We start from the raw sequence: 15,478 nt of genomic DNA on the forward strand, positions 1-15,478 counted from the left end.
AAAGAAAACTATACTAAAACCTTTTAACTTATGGTTTGAGAACATTAATGGTAATGGTTATGTTAACCAGTAAGGTCCATGAATGGTTTTGTAACATCGATCAACTTTATGTGGAATATATCGCGAATTGGTTGCCTGTAAATTACTGATTACCAATTCACGATATATTTCACGTAAAGTTGAGCGATAATACAAAACCATTAATGGACCTTACTGACTACCATAACCATAACCATTAATGTTCTCAAACCATAAGTAAAAACGTTCTAATATAGTTCTCTTTCTGAAAATGTATGGAGAAAACAAGAATTTGCAATGGTAATGGTTCTTAACAACCCATTATTTGTAAGGTCCGCTTCCAAAAAACCATAATACATAAGGTTAAAACTTTATCACACAAACGTTCATGTAAAGTTCCATAACCATTTCAGTTGAAGTTTAGCAAGGATTATAAACAATTTATAACCATTATCGGTAAGGTCATGTGATGGTTCGCGTTTATGCGGGAAATGGACAACATCGACATGAGTCCGATCGACTTTGTTCATTTGTCAACTTGTCACTCCCATTTTTGGGTAGGTTCAGTTTTGACTGATCTGTGTGTATTCTACCCAAATTTGGGCAGTTTTGAAATAGCGTGTAACTTACAGTTTGAGTGCTCAATTGGCGCTGACGGCACCGTCGAAAAATTTTCTCTTCCAGCAAATATAGACAGTTTCTTATGAGAATTTTCGGTGGAGTGAAAGGATAGTACAAAGTCCGCCATGTTTTACGCACAGTTTGACGTTTGCTTATAAATTTTCTCATAGGAGTAAAGAGCTACAGAGTCGCCGTTAATGCCAATAGATCTCAAAGTTGCGAAGCCACTCAGCGGCTCTCAGTAAATATCTCGGTAAATATGGCTTCACAGTAGACCCCGCTCCGCTAGATTTTCGGTCAACATTTTAAATAATGCGTTCCAAATTTTCAACATTAACAGTTATCAGTTATAACAGTTATCATATAAAAGCATCATGATTCAAGTTAGTATTGGGGAAACCAAACTTCTGACAGTTCTCGCGTCACTTTTCAAATAGACCAATGTAACATATCCACCATTTTAAGAAAATCGAAGTTGAAGTTCAACAGATTATTATTTTAACTGTTCAAAAACAATACATTTTGCAATACTATTTTTAATGTAGTCAGTGTATAATAACGTTGAAAATTCAGAAGAAACGGGTAAATCACAATTTTACTTTGAATTTCATGCTACAACATAGAAAAAACCACATAGGACGTTTTTACAAGTCGAGTTGTACATCGGACATGTTACATTGGACGATTTTTCTCAATGACATAATCAATGAGTGTTACATTGGACGTTTTGTCTACATGATACTAGATTCCCTTTCACAGATTTCAGAGTATAGTACCTAACTTTAGATTGGCCCCGCCTTTGGAAAATGAGCACCAATCATGTTAGACAGTCCGAATGACCGAAGTAACAATCAAGTAACCATCATTTCAAACTGTACATTGGACAATTTTTGATCAATGATTATCTTAAATAAATGAAAGTAAATTTGAATGGGTGTTTTTGTATCACATACAATTATAGAAGAGCAATAGCTTGTATCGCTTAACTCGATTTGTTTACATTTGTTACATTGGTCTATTTGAAAAGTGACGCGAGAGTTCCGAGTTTCTTTTCGATGCCTTATAAGGCCCAAACTCAATGTGGACGGAAGCGGAACGGAAACGGAAAGTTTGACAGTTGTCACAAATGACATCAAGATGCCTACCCGCATAAACGCGAACCATAAATTGACCTTACCTAAAATGGTTTAAAATTGTTTATAATCCCTGCTAAACTTTAACTGAAATGGTTATGGAACTTTACATGAACGTTTAATGATAAAGTTTCAACCTTATGTATTATGGTTTTTTGGAAGCGGACCTTATACCCCGTTCACATTACAGCATATATCACGTGATATACGCTGTCTTGCAATGAGCACTCATACATCTAGTTTTCTCTGGAAATCCTAAGTATGAGTGCTCATTGCAAGACAGCCTATATTACGTGATATAGGCTGTAATGTGAACGGGGTATTACAAATAATGGGTTGTTAAGAACCATTACCATTCCAAATTCTTGTTTTCTCCATACATTTTCGGAAAGAGAACTATATTAGAACCTTTTAACTTATGGTTTGAGAACTTTAATGGTAATGGTTATGGTAGTCAGTAAGGTCCACGAATGGTTTTGTAACATCGATCAACTTTATGTGGAATACATCGCGAATTGGTTGCCTGTAATTTACTGATTACCAATTCACGATATATTCCACGTAAAGTTGAGCGATAATACAAAACCATTAATGGACCTTACTGACTACCATAACCATTACCATTAATGTTCTCAAATCATAAGTAAAAACATTCTTATATAGTTCTCTTTCTGAAAATGTATGGAGAAAACAAGAATTTGGAATGGTAATGGTTCTTAACAACCCATTATTTGTAAGGTCCAGTTCCAAAAAACCATAATACATAAGGTTGAAACTTTATCATTGAACGTTCATGTAAAGTTCCATAACCATTTAAGTTAAAGTTTAGCATTGATTATAAATAATTTTTAACCATTTTAGGTAAGGTCAATTTATGGTTCGCGTTTATGCGGGTAATCGGAGTCGATTTGGTTTAAACAAGACGTTTTCAATCTGACAAGTTGGCTTACTCAGATCGGGCTTTTCCGCTGCCGTTGCCGTTCCGCATCCGTCCACATTGCGTTTGGGCCTTTAAAGTCTTGTCCTGTCTTAGCTCTTTTGCTGTCAGATGAAATAGATGACAAAAGGGTGCTAAATCAAAACACAAACATTAGCAACCATCACAGTACGGGAAATTTAGTTTTTTTTCGTCGTCAGAATTCGATAGTGTTCCGAAAAACTTGAACGATTCCCAATATCGGCTATTTCAGTAGAGTTCACACATCTGCTTAAAGTGGACAATAGTTCGCCGCGATACGTGTTGTGCATTACCTTAGGGTGTTATATCTTAGTGCATCTTCCGGTTCAAGAAAGACTCTTTTTAGGATGGCCGCAAGTGCAAAGCCAGAAAACTGGCGAGATATTATAGCAGAACGTCTTCGTGAACGAAACAGAAACGAAACTTCCCGATACGCGGATATTATTGTCTACAGTAAGTATTGCATTGATTACTTCTTGTTGATTTGGTATGTTTTTTTTTTTTCTTTTGTAGGATATTTATGCGTATGACATACATGGCCATGGGTTAATTGAATTAAAGATGAATGGGAAGCTAATGCGAATGACAAATATCTGATACTATGTAAACAGGTTAAAGATGCTCGCGGTTTGCAGATGAGGTTCAAATTGCATCATAGTTGTTAGGTCATTCAGTATTGTTTTTATGCAATGAAGACAAGTGAAAGTGGTTCATCCCCTTTCTCGCTCTTGCAGTAGCCGCCACATACCAGTAAATATTGTCATCCATATGGTTCGTTTTTGGTTGCGTTGAGTATCAAGGTTATTGCAGACAGTTTGTTTAAGAAATGGTCATTGAAGCATTAGTCTGTATGAATGTATGATAGGTATTTCTCGGGAAGACTTTTCCCTAACTTATAGTACCTTTTAGCCATACATTTACATATACATTTGAAGCTTTACACTGTTGTCATACATATAGGGTTAACTACACCATTTCCGGCCTATTAAGCACAACCTGCACTTAGTCTTTCTTAATGTAGCGCAGTTTAGCACCAAACGGAATGTTATTATTACTGATGGCTTCCAAATTTATTTACCTTACCTAAGAATTAATAAAGAGAAACCAATCGTTGAGATATTGTCAAACTTCTAACACTGCTTCTTGACGCTAAACTCGGCCTACGGATTCTAAACTCGGCCTAACGCATTGAAACGCCAATGAAATCACTTCGGCCTATCGGATGAAGATACAAATTGATTTGGCCGCAGCGCTTTTTTTTTGTTTTTGGGAATAATGGATGCAAACCTTCATATCACGCGTTCTCATTGACTTCGTTCCGTAGCTTATTAACTTAAGTATTGTACCAAATGCATAATTGCCTGGTTAACTCGGAAATCATGGATTTATTTGAAGTTTTCTGCTCGATAGGCCCAAAATGGGTGATTAGGCCGAAGTAGTTCTCTACCCTACCATGATTGAAACCTTTTATATTTATTTATTTATTATTCCCTTCATCGGACTTTTGTTGTCTAAACGAAGATTGATGGGAAAAGCCTATTTGGCAAATATTTGCGCAAACAGGCGTAAAAACTCCATATCTTTTCGAAATACAAGGAACAACATCAAAAAGGATACAAAACAACAATAATTGTTAATTATTATAAAACAAACACTGAATAATAATAATAATAATAATAATAATAATAATAATAATAATAATAATAATAATAATAATAATAATAATAATAATAATGGGACATGGTATTATCACAAACGAAGTTACAGACGACTAACTGGCGAAGAAATCCATTAAAATAATGTGGTTCACTGTAATAGAATTTTCTTGGAAGCTTGTGCCATCATCCACCAGATGGGTTAGTTTTTTTGTTTTGATTTGAACAAAGTTGATTTTGTGTACAATGATTCTTTGACAGTGTGCAAAGAGTGCGTATCATTTTGTCATTTTTTTATGCATTTCAGTTTTGAGTAGAGTGAATGAGATAGAACCAAAACATTCTAGTACATTTGGTGAAAATGCTAGTTCAATCTAATAGTAGTGTTGCCATGTGGTACAATCCAGTAGTAGTGGTGTTGCCATGTGGTACACTGAAAAATTGCAATAGCAGGTTAGTCACCAAAGTTTTCGAGCCGCTCCGTCTGTCACTTCGTTTGTGGTATTATGGTCCTCAGCATAAAAATAAATCTCGTCCTATGGCATGGAGTTGTCCTTTGATCAGTCATGTCAAGGCCGTCATCGCAGAGTTGATCGGGAACAAAAAAAAATTAAACAGGTAGCAACATTCATCTGAAGTACATTAAATGGACAGCTACTCACCGTCTACGTTGAATCCGGTGACGAAAGGTTTCCGCTGTGCAGTTGAAGTCGAAAAAAAGATTGGAATTCATAAAAACGTTCAGACATGAACCGTATTGGATCATGTAATCCGTAATTAGCAGGAAACTTCTCGATTGTAGAACTCGTTCAGGTGCATGGATTTCGAATTCAGCAAAAATCCCGGGAAAACTGCCTGTTTAATCTTCCGCCTACGTTCAAGAGTTTCAATACCCACGAGTTGGCAAAGATCTTCGTAGGGTGGAAGGTTCGTTGGACCATTCCAAGGAAGGTGGCGAAGAGCGTAACGAACGAATTTCCTCTGAACAGACTTGATCTTCGCTATCTAAACTGTTGCATACGGATAGAGCTGGAATTAAGGCGTTACAGCTTTTGTAAACAAAGACTTTTTTCGATGATTTCTTGAAACTCGCAAATCAACATCACCATCGGGTAGGGGAAGACTTCCCCTACCCGACGTTATGTTGGTTAGCGTGGGTGTGCCTTGAATTCCTGGAAATCATCGAGTAATTGTTTACAAAAGTTGTTGCGCCCTAATTCCAGCGCTATCTAGAATTGTATTATATGTTAGACCTAGGTATGTAATAACTTCGGATTTAACTTCTGAAAAACACGTCGCAATCCTTTCCCCTTTAGATCAAGCTTTAGAGTCTATTTTACTTTTCATAATCTTTGATTCCAAAAATAATAATTCCCAGATTTAATTTAAATTCCAACCCTGACAACATTAAACTAATATATTTATCAATATGCAGAAATTATTTGTTATTTTTTTTCTTCTTTTCAATGATTTTCGAACGAATCCCAGGACTCAATATTTTTGCTGGGAATGCTGTTGATCAATGGTAAACTAGTTACGATGAGCGTTGCAGCTGTATATGGATTGGAGTTGTTAAATTTTGCGTCGCAAGAGAATCCAGATGTTTCAATCACCTTTTCGCTCAATTTGAACGGCACGTCATATGCTTTCCGAAATATCGGCCTTTATTCTCGAAGTACCAAATCCACTTCAAATCCTAGTTAAGGGTGTACCTATTCGGTAAAAATGGCTCACCGAAAATCTTCCGTAACTTTTGAACCGTATGAGTATAAAACCTGAAAATATGAGTAAATCTTATTCATATTGTATTGTTAGGGGGCGACCCCGGCGTAGTGGATAGCATTCATACCTCTCACGCCAAAGTCACGAGTTCAAATCTCACTCCCGGACAAGTCACGAATGACCCAAGAGCGTTAAAGTGACTATAATTACGCTTATATTGTTTTCATGTGTCAAGTTTCATAGTTATGCATACAGTAATTCCAACAATCAATACGAAACTAACGATTTTAAATTGGCTCACCACTTTAGTAGCCTATTGGTCCCAAGCAAACGATTAACGTACCCTATTCTAGTACTACGCAATGTTTGTTTTGATTCGCTATGAAAGTTTGACGGATAAAATGAGGGGTTATTGGTTTTTCCTATGTTTCGAGGGGTGAATCGATTAGCTTGGGACCGAAGAGAGTGCCAGAGCTGAGCCAAAAAGTTGAGCACGTTATTTCGGGACCTTCTAGTCTTAGAGTTACCTCTATGGTAATTCCAGCCATGTCGTCGAAACTCACTTACAATCAAAATCCAGAGTCGTCCCACCGATGGATCACTAAAAAGCTTGGAATTGCAAATACAACTGTGTCTCGTGTGATAAGAATCTTCAAGGAGCGTCTGAGCGCCCGAACGAAGGAAGGGAGTGGTAATAAAAGTGATCAAATGAACAGTAAAATGCAACAGTTCAAGAACCGTCCAAACATGTCAATTCGAGATGTCGCTGAAAAGTCCAAGGTGTTAGTCGGTTTTGTGCAGAAAACCATTAAGCGTGCTGGGTTACATGTTTACAAAGTGCAAAAAGCCGCAAACCGGAATGAAAAGCAAAACATCACTGCGAAAACCCGCGCCCGGAAACTTTACACGCTCACCAAATCGTGTTGCATCGTGATGGATGACATAACGTCAAGGCTGACTACCGTCAACTTCCTGGGCAAGAATATTTCGTTGTCAAGTCCAAGTTCGTTGTTCCGGAGGATGTTCGAAAGAAGAAATTATCGAAATTTGCAAAGGAGTTCCTGATCTTACAGGCGATCTGCGGATGTAGTAAAATAAACGCTCCCTTCATCACTTCCGGATCAATCAACGGTGCGATTTTCATGAAAGAGTGCCTTAAGAAGCGTCTCTTGCCATTTACAAGGAAGCACAAAGGATCAACTCTGTTTTGACCTTGTCTAGTATCCTGCCACTACGCTCGAAACGTGTTGTACCGAGCCAACGGAGTCAATTTTGTGCCAAAATATATGAACGCACCAAATTCACCGGACGTTCGCCCAATTGAAAAATTCTGTGCAATTATGAAGACGGAACTTCGCAAGCATCTCAAAACTATTAAAACAGAGCTGGAGTTGAAGAAAATTTGGTTAAAAACAACAAAAACACTGGGAAAATCCATTGTACAAAATTTGATGGGTGGAGTGAAAAGGAAGGTACGAAATTTAATAAAACAAATTTGGTAAATCATAACTCACTAGTAGTTTTTTATTCGTTGAAAATTTCAAGAAACTTCAATAATCGCTTTAATTTTAGTGAGTAAATATGTGCGTGCCATTTTTATCGAATACACCCTTTATTGGATATCTTAAGTCGCTGTCAAAAACTTTTGGAAATCATGATTTAATTTCAGATGCAATATAATTAGTGACAATCGTTTGCTCCGCTTCATTCTACATTGCATTAATATTTATTATTTTCAAGCCAATTTTTGCCTAGCAAAGGAACCAAAATGTGTCGTACAATCTAATACAATCAATTGAACTCGTTCGCGAACATTGTTCACAAACACATTATCCATTATTTCTCCAAATATATTTAGTTGCTGTCCTTCAACCACTACTAGACGACTGTTACATCTTATTACTTCAAAACGCTTGAATTATTTTTTTTAGGTTTCGAAACTGATCACTGTAACCACTGCACAGCAATCTATATCCATATTTAAACAAATTCCTTCAACTAGCACCGTTACAAGACAAGATTTACTGAAACGACTGCTCGCAATCATCAGGCACGGATAATCTTCATCTTCGTTATCTGAGTCTCTGATTAGTTAACATTTGAAATCATAGCTATCAATATCTTCAGGTTCTGATTTTACAAAGTTAACAACTTTCTGAGAGACAATGGGGGTCTCCGGAGATGGTCTGCTTGTGAGCAGATCGCTCTCGATCCAATGCTCGGTGTTCTCAGCTGAAGCAGCGGCCATTCTCCACGCGGTTAAGCTACCGGCCAACCGGCCGATATTAGTCGTAACTGACTCACACAGCGTGATATTGGCCCTAACAACAGAAACACCGAAGTATCCATGAATCCAAGGAACGGTAAAGCACGTGCCGCCCAACACAGTATTCATGTGGGTACCCGGTCACTGCGGGATCCAAGGGAACCTAATAGCCGACCACCTCGCCGGCTCAGGCCACACCGGACCCAGGTCCACCGGCAATGTACCGCTCCAAGATGTCAAAAAGTGGATCAAGTGGACGATTCGGAGATCCTGGGACACCGAGTGGAGGAACAACAGAACACACCATTTTCGGAAGATCAAGGCGACCACCGGAACCTGGAAGGATCGACCAAACCTACGAGAACAGCGAGTGGTGTCAAGGCTGCGCACCGGCCACAGCAGAGTCTCCCACAACTTCGGAGGAACACCGTTCCGGAGGACCTGCGAAACCTGCGGAGTGCCAGCCACCGGAGTGTCAGCACATCCTCGTGAACTGCGTGGAGTTGAAATACCTTCGGGCTGCCTTCGGCTTGGAGTCAATCAGCATTCGGAACGTGTTGGACGACGAGTCCCCGGGAGCAGCCGCCCTCATCACCTTCCTTAAAGAGGCGAACCTTAACCACAATATCTGAGCGTTCCTTGTTTGTATTTCCGTTTTGTTGGCCCTTTTTTGCAGTTTTCTACACCTTTTCATTATAGCAAGATAAATGTACCACAGCCAAGATTGGGAATCTCCTTCTGAGAACCCAATCTTTTTACTCCATTTTTAATCTTAAGAGATGAACTAGCCATATGGCTAAACATTTCTATAATAAAGAAAAAAAAACTTCACCGATGGCAGACACGAAGCTACCATAGAGGTAACTCTAAGACTAGAAGGTCCCGAAATAACGTGACCAACTTTTTGGCTCAGCTCTGGTACTCTCTTTGGTCCCAAGCTAATCGATTCACCCCTCGAAACATAGGAAAAATAGGGGTTAATACCTCATTTTATCTGTCAAACTTTCATAGCGAATCAAAACAAACATAGTGTAGTAGTAGAATTTCGACTAGAATAGGGTACGTTAATCGTTTGCTTGGGACCAATAGGCTAGTCAAGTAGTGTGCAAATTTAAAATCGTGATTTTCGTATTGATTGTTGAAGCTACTGCTGCCAGCAGTGACGGTAGTTTCGGGTCGCGTTCGGGTATAAAGCAAAAATCATGAAACTCAAACTCAACCACGGTTTGTTAGAATTAGGTACTGCATCGTGACGTCATAAATGAACTCAGTGTTAACGGCTGAACCTTTTTGACATTTCAGTGGTACTGTTTACAAGCACTTAGTCGTTTTTTTTCGAAAAAAATATATTCTAAACTCTTAACTTGAAAATTGTCCAGGAACAGCGCGTTGAAAGGATGTTGCTCGTGGACATTGCAGAAGTGTGGCGAAGATGTAATCTCGCTGCAGTCTGAAAAATTATCGAGAAAATCCACCCAAGAAAAAATCGACTAAGTCCACGTAAACAGTACCAGTGAACTGTCATCAGATTGAGGTTAACCCCGACGGTGCAAAACCTAATTGTAGCTGGTGAGTAGCTACGATATCACAGCTTGTAATATCATACATAGTTGCTTGCTTGTTGATTTTTGTCTTCGAAAATCAAGCGTGATCTTGGGCATTAGAGAGATTTGATTGATATTTTCCCAACACTAGTGGCAAGTACAATCATACTCTATGCCCAGGGAAGTCGGCAAATTTTCCAACCCGAAAAATTCCTAGACCATGGTGTACCATATCGAGGGGCTAGCTGATTCAGTCCGCTACCCAGAGTTGAAAAAAATCATTCTCGTTTGGCTGACGGAGCACGATCTGATATATTTCAGAATTCATTATCCATCTATTCACGATTCTGGCGAAACAGCCGATGGCTGAAACCCTTGTAAACAAACGAAAAAAAAAATTCACAATTCAAGACCAACAATTGAAATGGCCTCAACTCCATTTTGTAAACAAACCTTGTAAGGCCTTTTTCTCACAAACCGAAACCTACATTCGCAAACCTAAACCACAATCGGGTAGAGGAGAAATTCGTCTACCTGTTCATTATTTTGGTTTCCTTTGGCGGACTTCGGTTCGCGAGAAAATGGCCTTACAAGGGTTTTTTTTTTTACAAAATGGAGTTGAGGCCTTTTCAATTGTTGGTCTTGAATTCTCGTCTACTGTGTATTAACTGGAATCCTGATTTTTGCTCTCTTATTCATTTCATTCGACGTTTCATGCATTCGTGTCTAAAGATACTATAGATTCCATAGATAAGCGGAGGAAAAGTATAATGTAGCCAAACAAACTGAGTCATCATGGTGTTGTTTGAGGGAGAAGTATTGTAATATTATGAGCACAAAATGCTTCCCACACGGAACGGAAGAAGGAAAGATAAAGCAAACCATTCCTCAATACATTGTTGCAAAGATTTGCTTTGCGCTGCATTTTGAACTTTGACGCACGAAACGAAACAAAACTGCACAACGATGAGCCTTATGATGGCATGAACTTTTTTCACGCATGCCAGTAAGATCATTTATTTTTCATGGTTGCCAAAACAACTTTTTGTGCCTCCGCTTATCTATGGAATCTATAGTATCTATAGTGTCCACACTCTTTCGTATTTCTATCAGATGATATTGAACCACGAGATAGTTTAAATTCATCTTGTCCAGCGATAGACGAGTGCACGGATGGATTTGAGTTCACTCACTCGACAAAAAGTGACACAACAGCGGGGCCCTGTTTACTAAAAATGAACACATGAATAATACTTGCGTAAAATTTGACACAGTCCTATCAACTTTTGTACACAAAACTTGTTAAGCCCTTTTCGTGCGAACCGAATACGCCCACGCAAACTAACAACACCATCGGGTAGGGGAAATTCTCCCCTTCCCAATAGTGGCTTGGTTTGGGTGGGCGTACTTCGGTTCTCGTGAAAAGGACCTAGGAAGTTGTTTACAAAAGTTGATAGGCCCTTTTTAAATGTAATGCGAGCATTATTCATGTGTTATTTTTTAGTGAACAGGGCCCCGCTGTTGTGTCATTTTTTTTTCAGTAGATGAACAAAAGTTCACCCATGCACTGGTCTATAGAGATTGTAAAAGTCATTCATTTCACTAAATAAGTGTCAACATTTCAAAGGGGCATAATTGCTTTTGTAAACAATGACTTTAGCCGTCAATTTCTCGCGAATGATGTCTTACCTCTCCAAAATTACAATTAGGTACTGCAGCGTGATGTTATAAATGAACTCAGTGTTAATCGGCTGAACCTTTCTGACAGTTCAGTGGTACTGTTTACAAGCACTTCGTCATTTTTTCGAAAAAAAGTATTCTAAAATTTCCGAATTTTAACTTGAAAATTGTCGAGGAACAGCGCGTTGAACGGATGTTGCTCGTGGACATTGCAGAAGTGTGGTTTACATCTCACTACAGTCTGAAAAATTATCGAGAAAATCCACCCAAGAAAAAATCGACTAAGTCCACGTAAACAGTACCAGTGAACTGTCATCAGATTGAGGTTAACCCCGACGGTGCAAAACCTAATGCTAGCTGGTAGAGGAAACATTCCTCTACCTGGTGGTGTCATTATTTTTTTATGAGTTAGCTTTTATTTGCGAGAAATCGATGGCTAAAGCCATTGTTTACAACTGCAATTACGCCCCTTTGAAAATGTTTACCTAATGAATATTTCAAAGCGTAAGCCACTGCGGTGAGAAGAAGACGGGTGACCACGCCAATGATACAGATTGTTTCGAGGAAGAAGTGTTGTATAAGAACCTTCGTGTGGCATTTGAATCATTTTTGATTGTACCTAAACATATCAACTAATAAAATGTTTCGTTTATTCAATTTGTTTCAGCACATTCTTCTTTTCATGGCTCTTTTTGTACTGAAAGGATCTCGGTGCGAGACGGATAAAATTTCTTACATTTAACCTAGCTTGGTACAGTTGATTTCCGGATTGATTTTGCATTTATCTTTCGCATCTCTTAAGATGAATGAGAAAACTATATAGATAAGCGTTTGCTTACACTTCTCGTTGTTTTATGTCGATGCCATTGTAAACTACTTTTTTCTTTCAACAGAAAATTAGGGATCAGTGACTAGATGTAAACAATTACTTGTAATAGCCTTACAGCAGACTTTAAGGGTCTTTCTCCTCAACGAGGGGAACAGAGCCCTCCGCACTGCAGCCAACCTTTACCTCCCCCCGGTGGCCAGGGTCCACTGGCATGGAGAGAAAAGTTGGCGATCTAACGTTATCAAAATAGATAAGCGGATTAAGAGAGGATTCCAAGCCGGAGATAACTCTGTAGCGTTGAGGCGTTCATCAGTTGCAGAACTTCTTGGGTCGGTCTATCCGGGGCACGTTCATCGCTTTACGGACGGATCGCGATCACGGGCGCTGGAGTGGGACTCGGAGTGGCAGGACCAAACTCCGCAACAAGTCAAAGTCTACCGGAGGAGTGTTCCGTTTTTTTCCGCAGAAGCCGCTGCTATTCTTGATGCAGCCATCACTCCTGCAGATCAACCGATCCTTGTGGTAACGGACTCACACAGCGTCATCCAGGCGCTGGAAGCCGAAGCCCCGAGCCACCCCTGGATACAAGCCATTACACGATATGCCCCACCCTCAACCGTTTTTACGTGGATTCCCGGGCACTGCGGTGTTCCTGGAAATGAGGCTGCGGACAGGCTGGCAGGATCCGGTCCATCTGGTCCCCGCTTCACCAGGAACGTACGACTCCTAGACGTCAAGCGTTGGATCGCGAATATTATCATGGAAGCCTGGCAGGAGGAATGGTTTCAGTCGCGGACCACTTTCCTGAGAAAGATCAAAGAAACCGTACGACCCTGGCTAGACAGCCACAAGTATAAGGACCAACGGATCATTTCAAGACTCTGGACCGGCCATGCGAGGATTTCCCACAATTTTGGTGGGACACCCTTCCACAAGGTTTGTCCAATCTGCAGCATCCCTGCCTCGGTGGAACACGTGCTGTGTGTCTGCCCAGAGTTTCAGAGGCTACGCGAACAACACCGACTCCCAGAGAACATCAGGGAGCTACTTGGCAACGACCCCTCGACGCTGGCTGCGCTTATTGCTTTCTTGAAGGGCGCCCACCTGTACAACCAAATCTAGCACTCTCGTCGTTGGCTGCGCTGTATGTGATGAACTAGCCTACGGCTAACAATCACAAAAATAAAGAAAAAAAAACTTTAAAAATCAAATCCAGCTCCATCATATGCAGGGAGGCGAACGGCTACAGCCTCCAGAGACCCTATTCTAAAACGTGGTTTTTCTAATAAATATTAATCAGAAATCTGAAGCATCATACAGGTATACTGGTAAGTTACGATATAACGTAAATGTCACTTTTGACATCCATCGACAATATCTCGCTTTTAACAATTGAATCATATAAATTAACATTACCAATAAATGAGGGATTATCTCATCTGTCCGATGGTCCTATTACTTTGTTTGCTTGAATGATAATTCAAATCGACGGGAAATCGACGATGGACGTGACAGTTACGTTATATCGAGGTTTACCTGTACTGCAAAAAATGAGCGTTGTATGTTTATCCCACACGGAGATGAAAAACTACCAAAAATTAAGTACTTTTCCCTCAATTCCGGGGTTCAGCCCAATAACCCAATTTTGAGTAAATCGCATATAGTAGTTTCCATTTAACAGTAGCAAAAAATACCTACTTTTAGTATATTCTACCCAAAATTAAGTTTAATTCACCTAAATTTGAGAATATGCAATTTACTCAAAAGTAACTTATCAGCAGCTCTTATCATTAGAAAAACTAAAATACATGCATTCGTGACGGTCAGAGCCTGTCATATGACATTTTAGTTTGGTACTGTAATTTGATAGCTTGTTTTGCAAGTGTCGGAAACAAAGACAGTCGATTATCACAGAAAATGTGTCGACTATGGTGATCGCTAACAAGACTGCCGTAGAGTGAAAATTGGGGAGAAAATACACACTGCAGTGGCGTAGTTAGGGCAAGTGCAAAAAACTTGTTTTGTCACACTATCCAAAATTTATAAGAGGTGCCAAATCTAAGATCATAAATGTACCTAATAGAATATTTTCTTATTTATTTTTGTGAAGTGAACTTCTTAAGAAGGACATGGCATAAATTATTATAGACTCTTTTTTTTAAATATGATTAATTTCCCTAATGTCGGCCTGAGTGTTTCTAATATTTGACCCATAGGGGAATTTACGTATTCTCGTCAGTCTAAGCAGCGTCCGAACTTCTATTAGCGATTTCTCAGCGTCACACACATACATGACAGGTTTGTTTGTTGACATTTATCTGCTGCTTGCTGTTCTACCCATTCCAATCGACAGAATTGATCAAAACGGGTTGAACATGTTTTTACAACGCTCCAAACTTCTCAGGTGAGTGTGACTATTGTCGGCAGTCTCTTTTTCTTCGGCACCCTTTCCATTTGAACTGCGTGTTAACCAGCTGTTCTATTATAGGCAACTCGAAATCAGCCGTATTTTGTAGTGTGTATATTTAATTTAAAGAAAAATATGGCATAACAGGATTGCACAGTCGTAAAAATGTAATCTGATTGAAGCTGAAAAGGTAAAGAATCGGCTTAATACATTCAGCGAAGAGTTTTGATGGGAAAATACTGCGAAATTAACGTTTCAATTTCGGTTGCCGAAAACAGTCAATGGGTGCCGAAGCCATAATTTACCCTATATAAAGTGCGATGGATAGTATTTTTTTTGCCAATTTTTCACTAGTAACCAAAAATATTCTTTTTATATTGTACAGATGGCACATTGTTCTAAGGAAAATTGAAGAAACGGGATATTTTTATGGATTTGAACAAACATTTTTTCTACAACTTATATTCGATACAGTGCTTACGACATTGATAGTGACGTAATATCCACATATCCACGCTTTTTTGCAACAACTAAGTTTTGTTTTTGGATGGCTGTTTTTGGGTTATTCTATTGTTTTTGTCTAAACTACAGCTAATCTTTTTTCAGCTCTCATAACAATAATTATTATTTAATTTTTGATTGTAT

The 15,478-nt window shown here is 39.1% G+C and overlaps 1 protein-coding gene across 2 annotated transcripts in view; it reads left to right on the forward strand.

Moving 5' to 3' along the window:
* Positions 1–2,867: 2,867 nt before the first annotated feature.
* Atg16 (Autophagy-related 16) overlaps positions 2,868–15,478 on the forward strand; it is a 229,278-nt gene continuing 216,667 nt past the window's right edge. The window contains exon 1 of one of the 2 annotated variants that reach the window (XM_065226471.1): positions 2,868–3,183. In XM_065226471.1, the coding sequence (XP_065082543.1) occupies positions 3,078–3,183 (106 nt within the window). In that variant the 5' untranslated portion in view covers positions 2,868–3,077. The remainder of the gene's footprint in view (positions 3,184–15,478) is intronic. The other variant, XM_065226472.1, reaches the window with a different exon arrangement.

The sequence above is a fragment of the Ochlerotatus camptorhynchus genome, unplaced genomic scaffold (assembly GCF_037179485.1).
Source record: "Ochlerotatus camptorhynchus isolate MF236.1 unplaced genomic scaffold, CSIRO-AGI_Acam_v1.1 ptg000251l, whole genome shotgun sequence".
NCBI lineage: Eukaryota > Metazoa > Arthropoda > Insecta > Diptera > Culicidae > Ochlerotatus > Ochlerotatus camptorhynchus.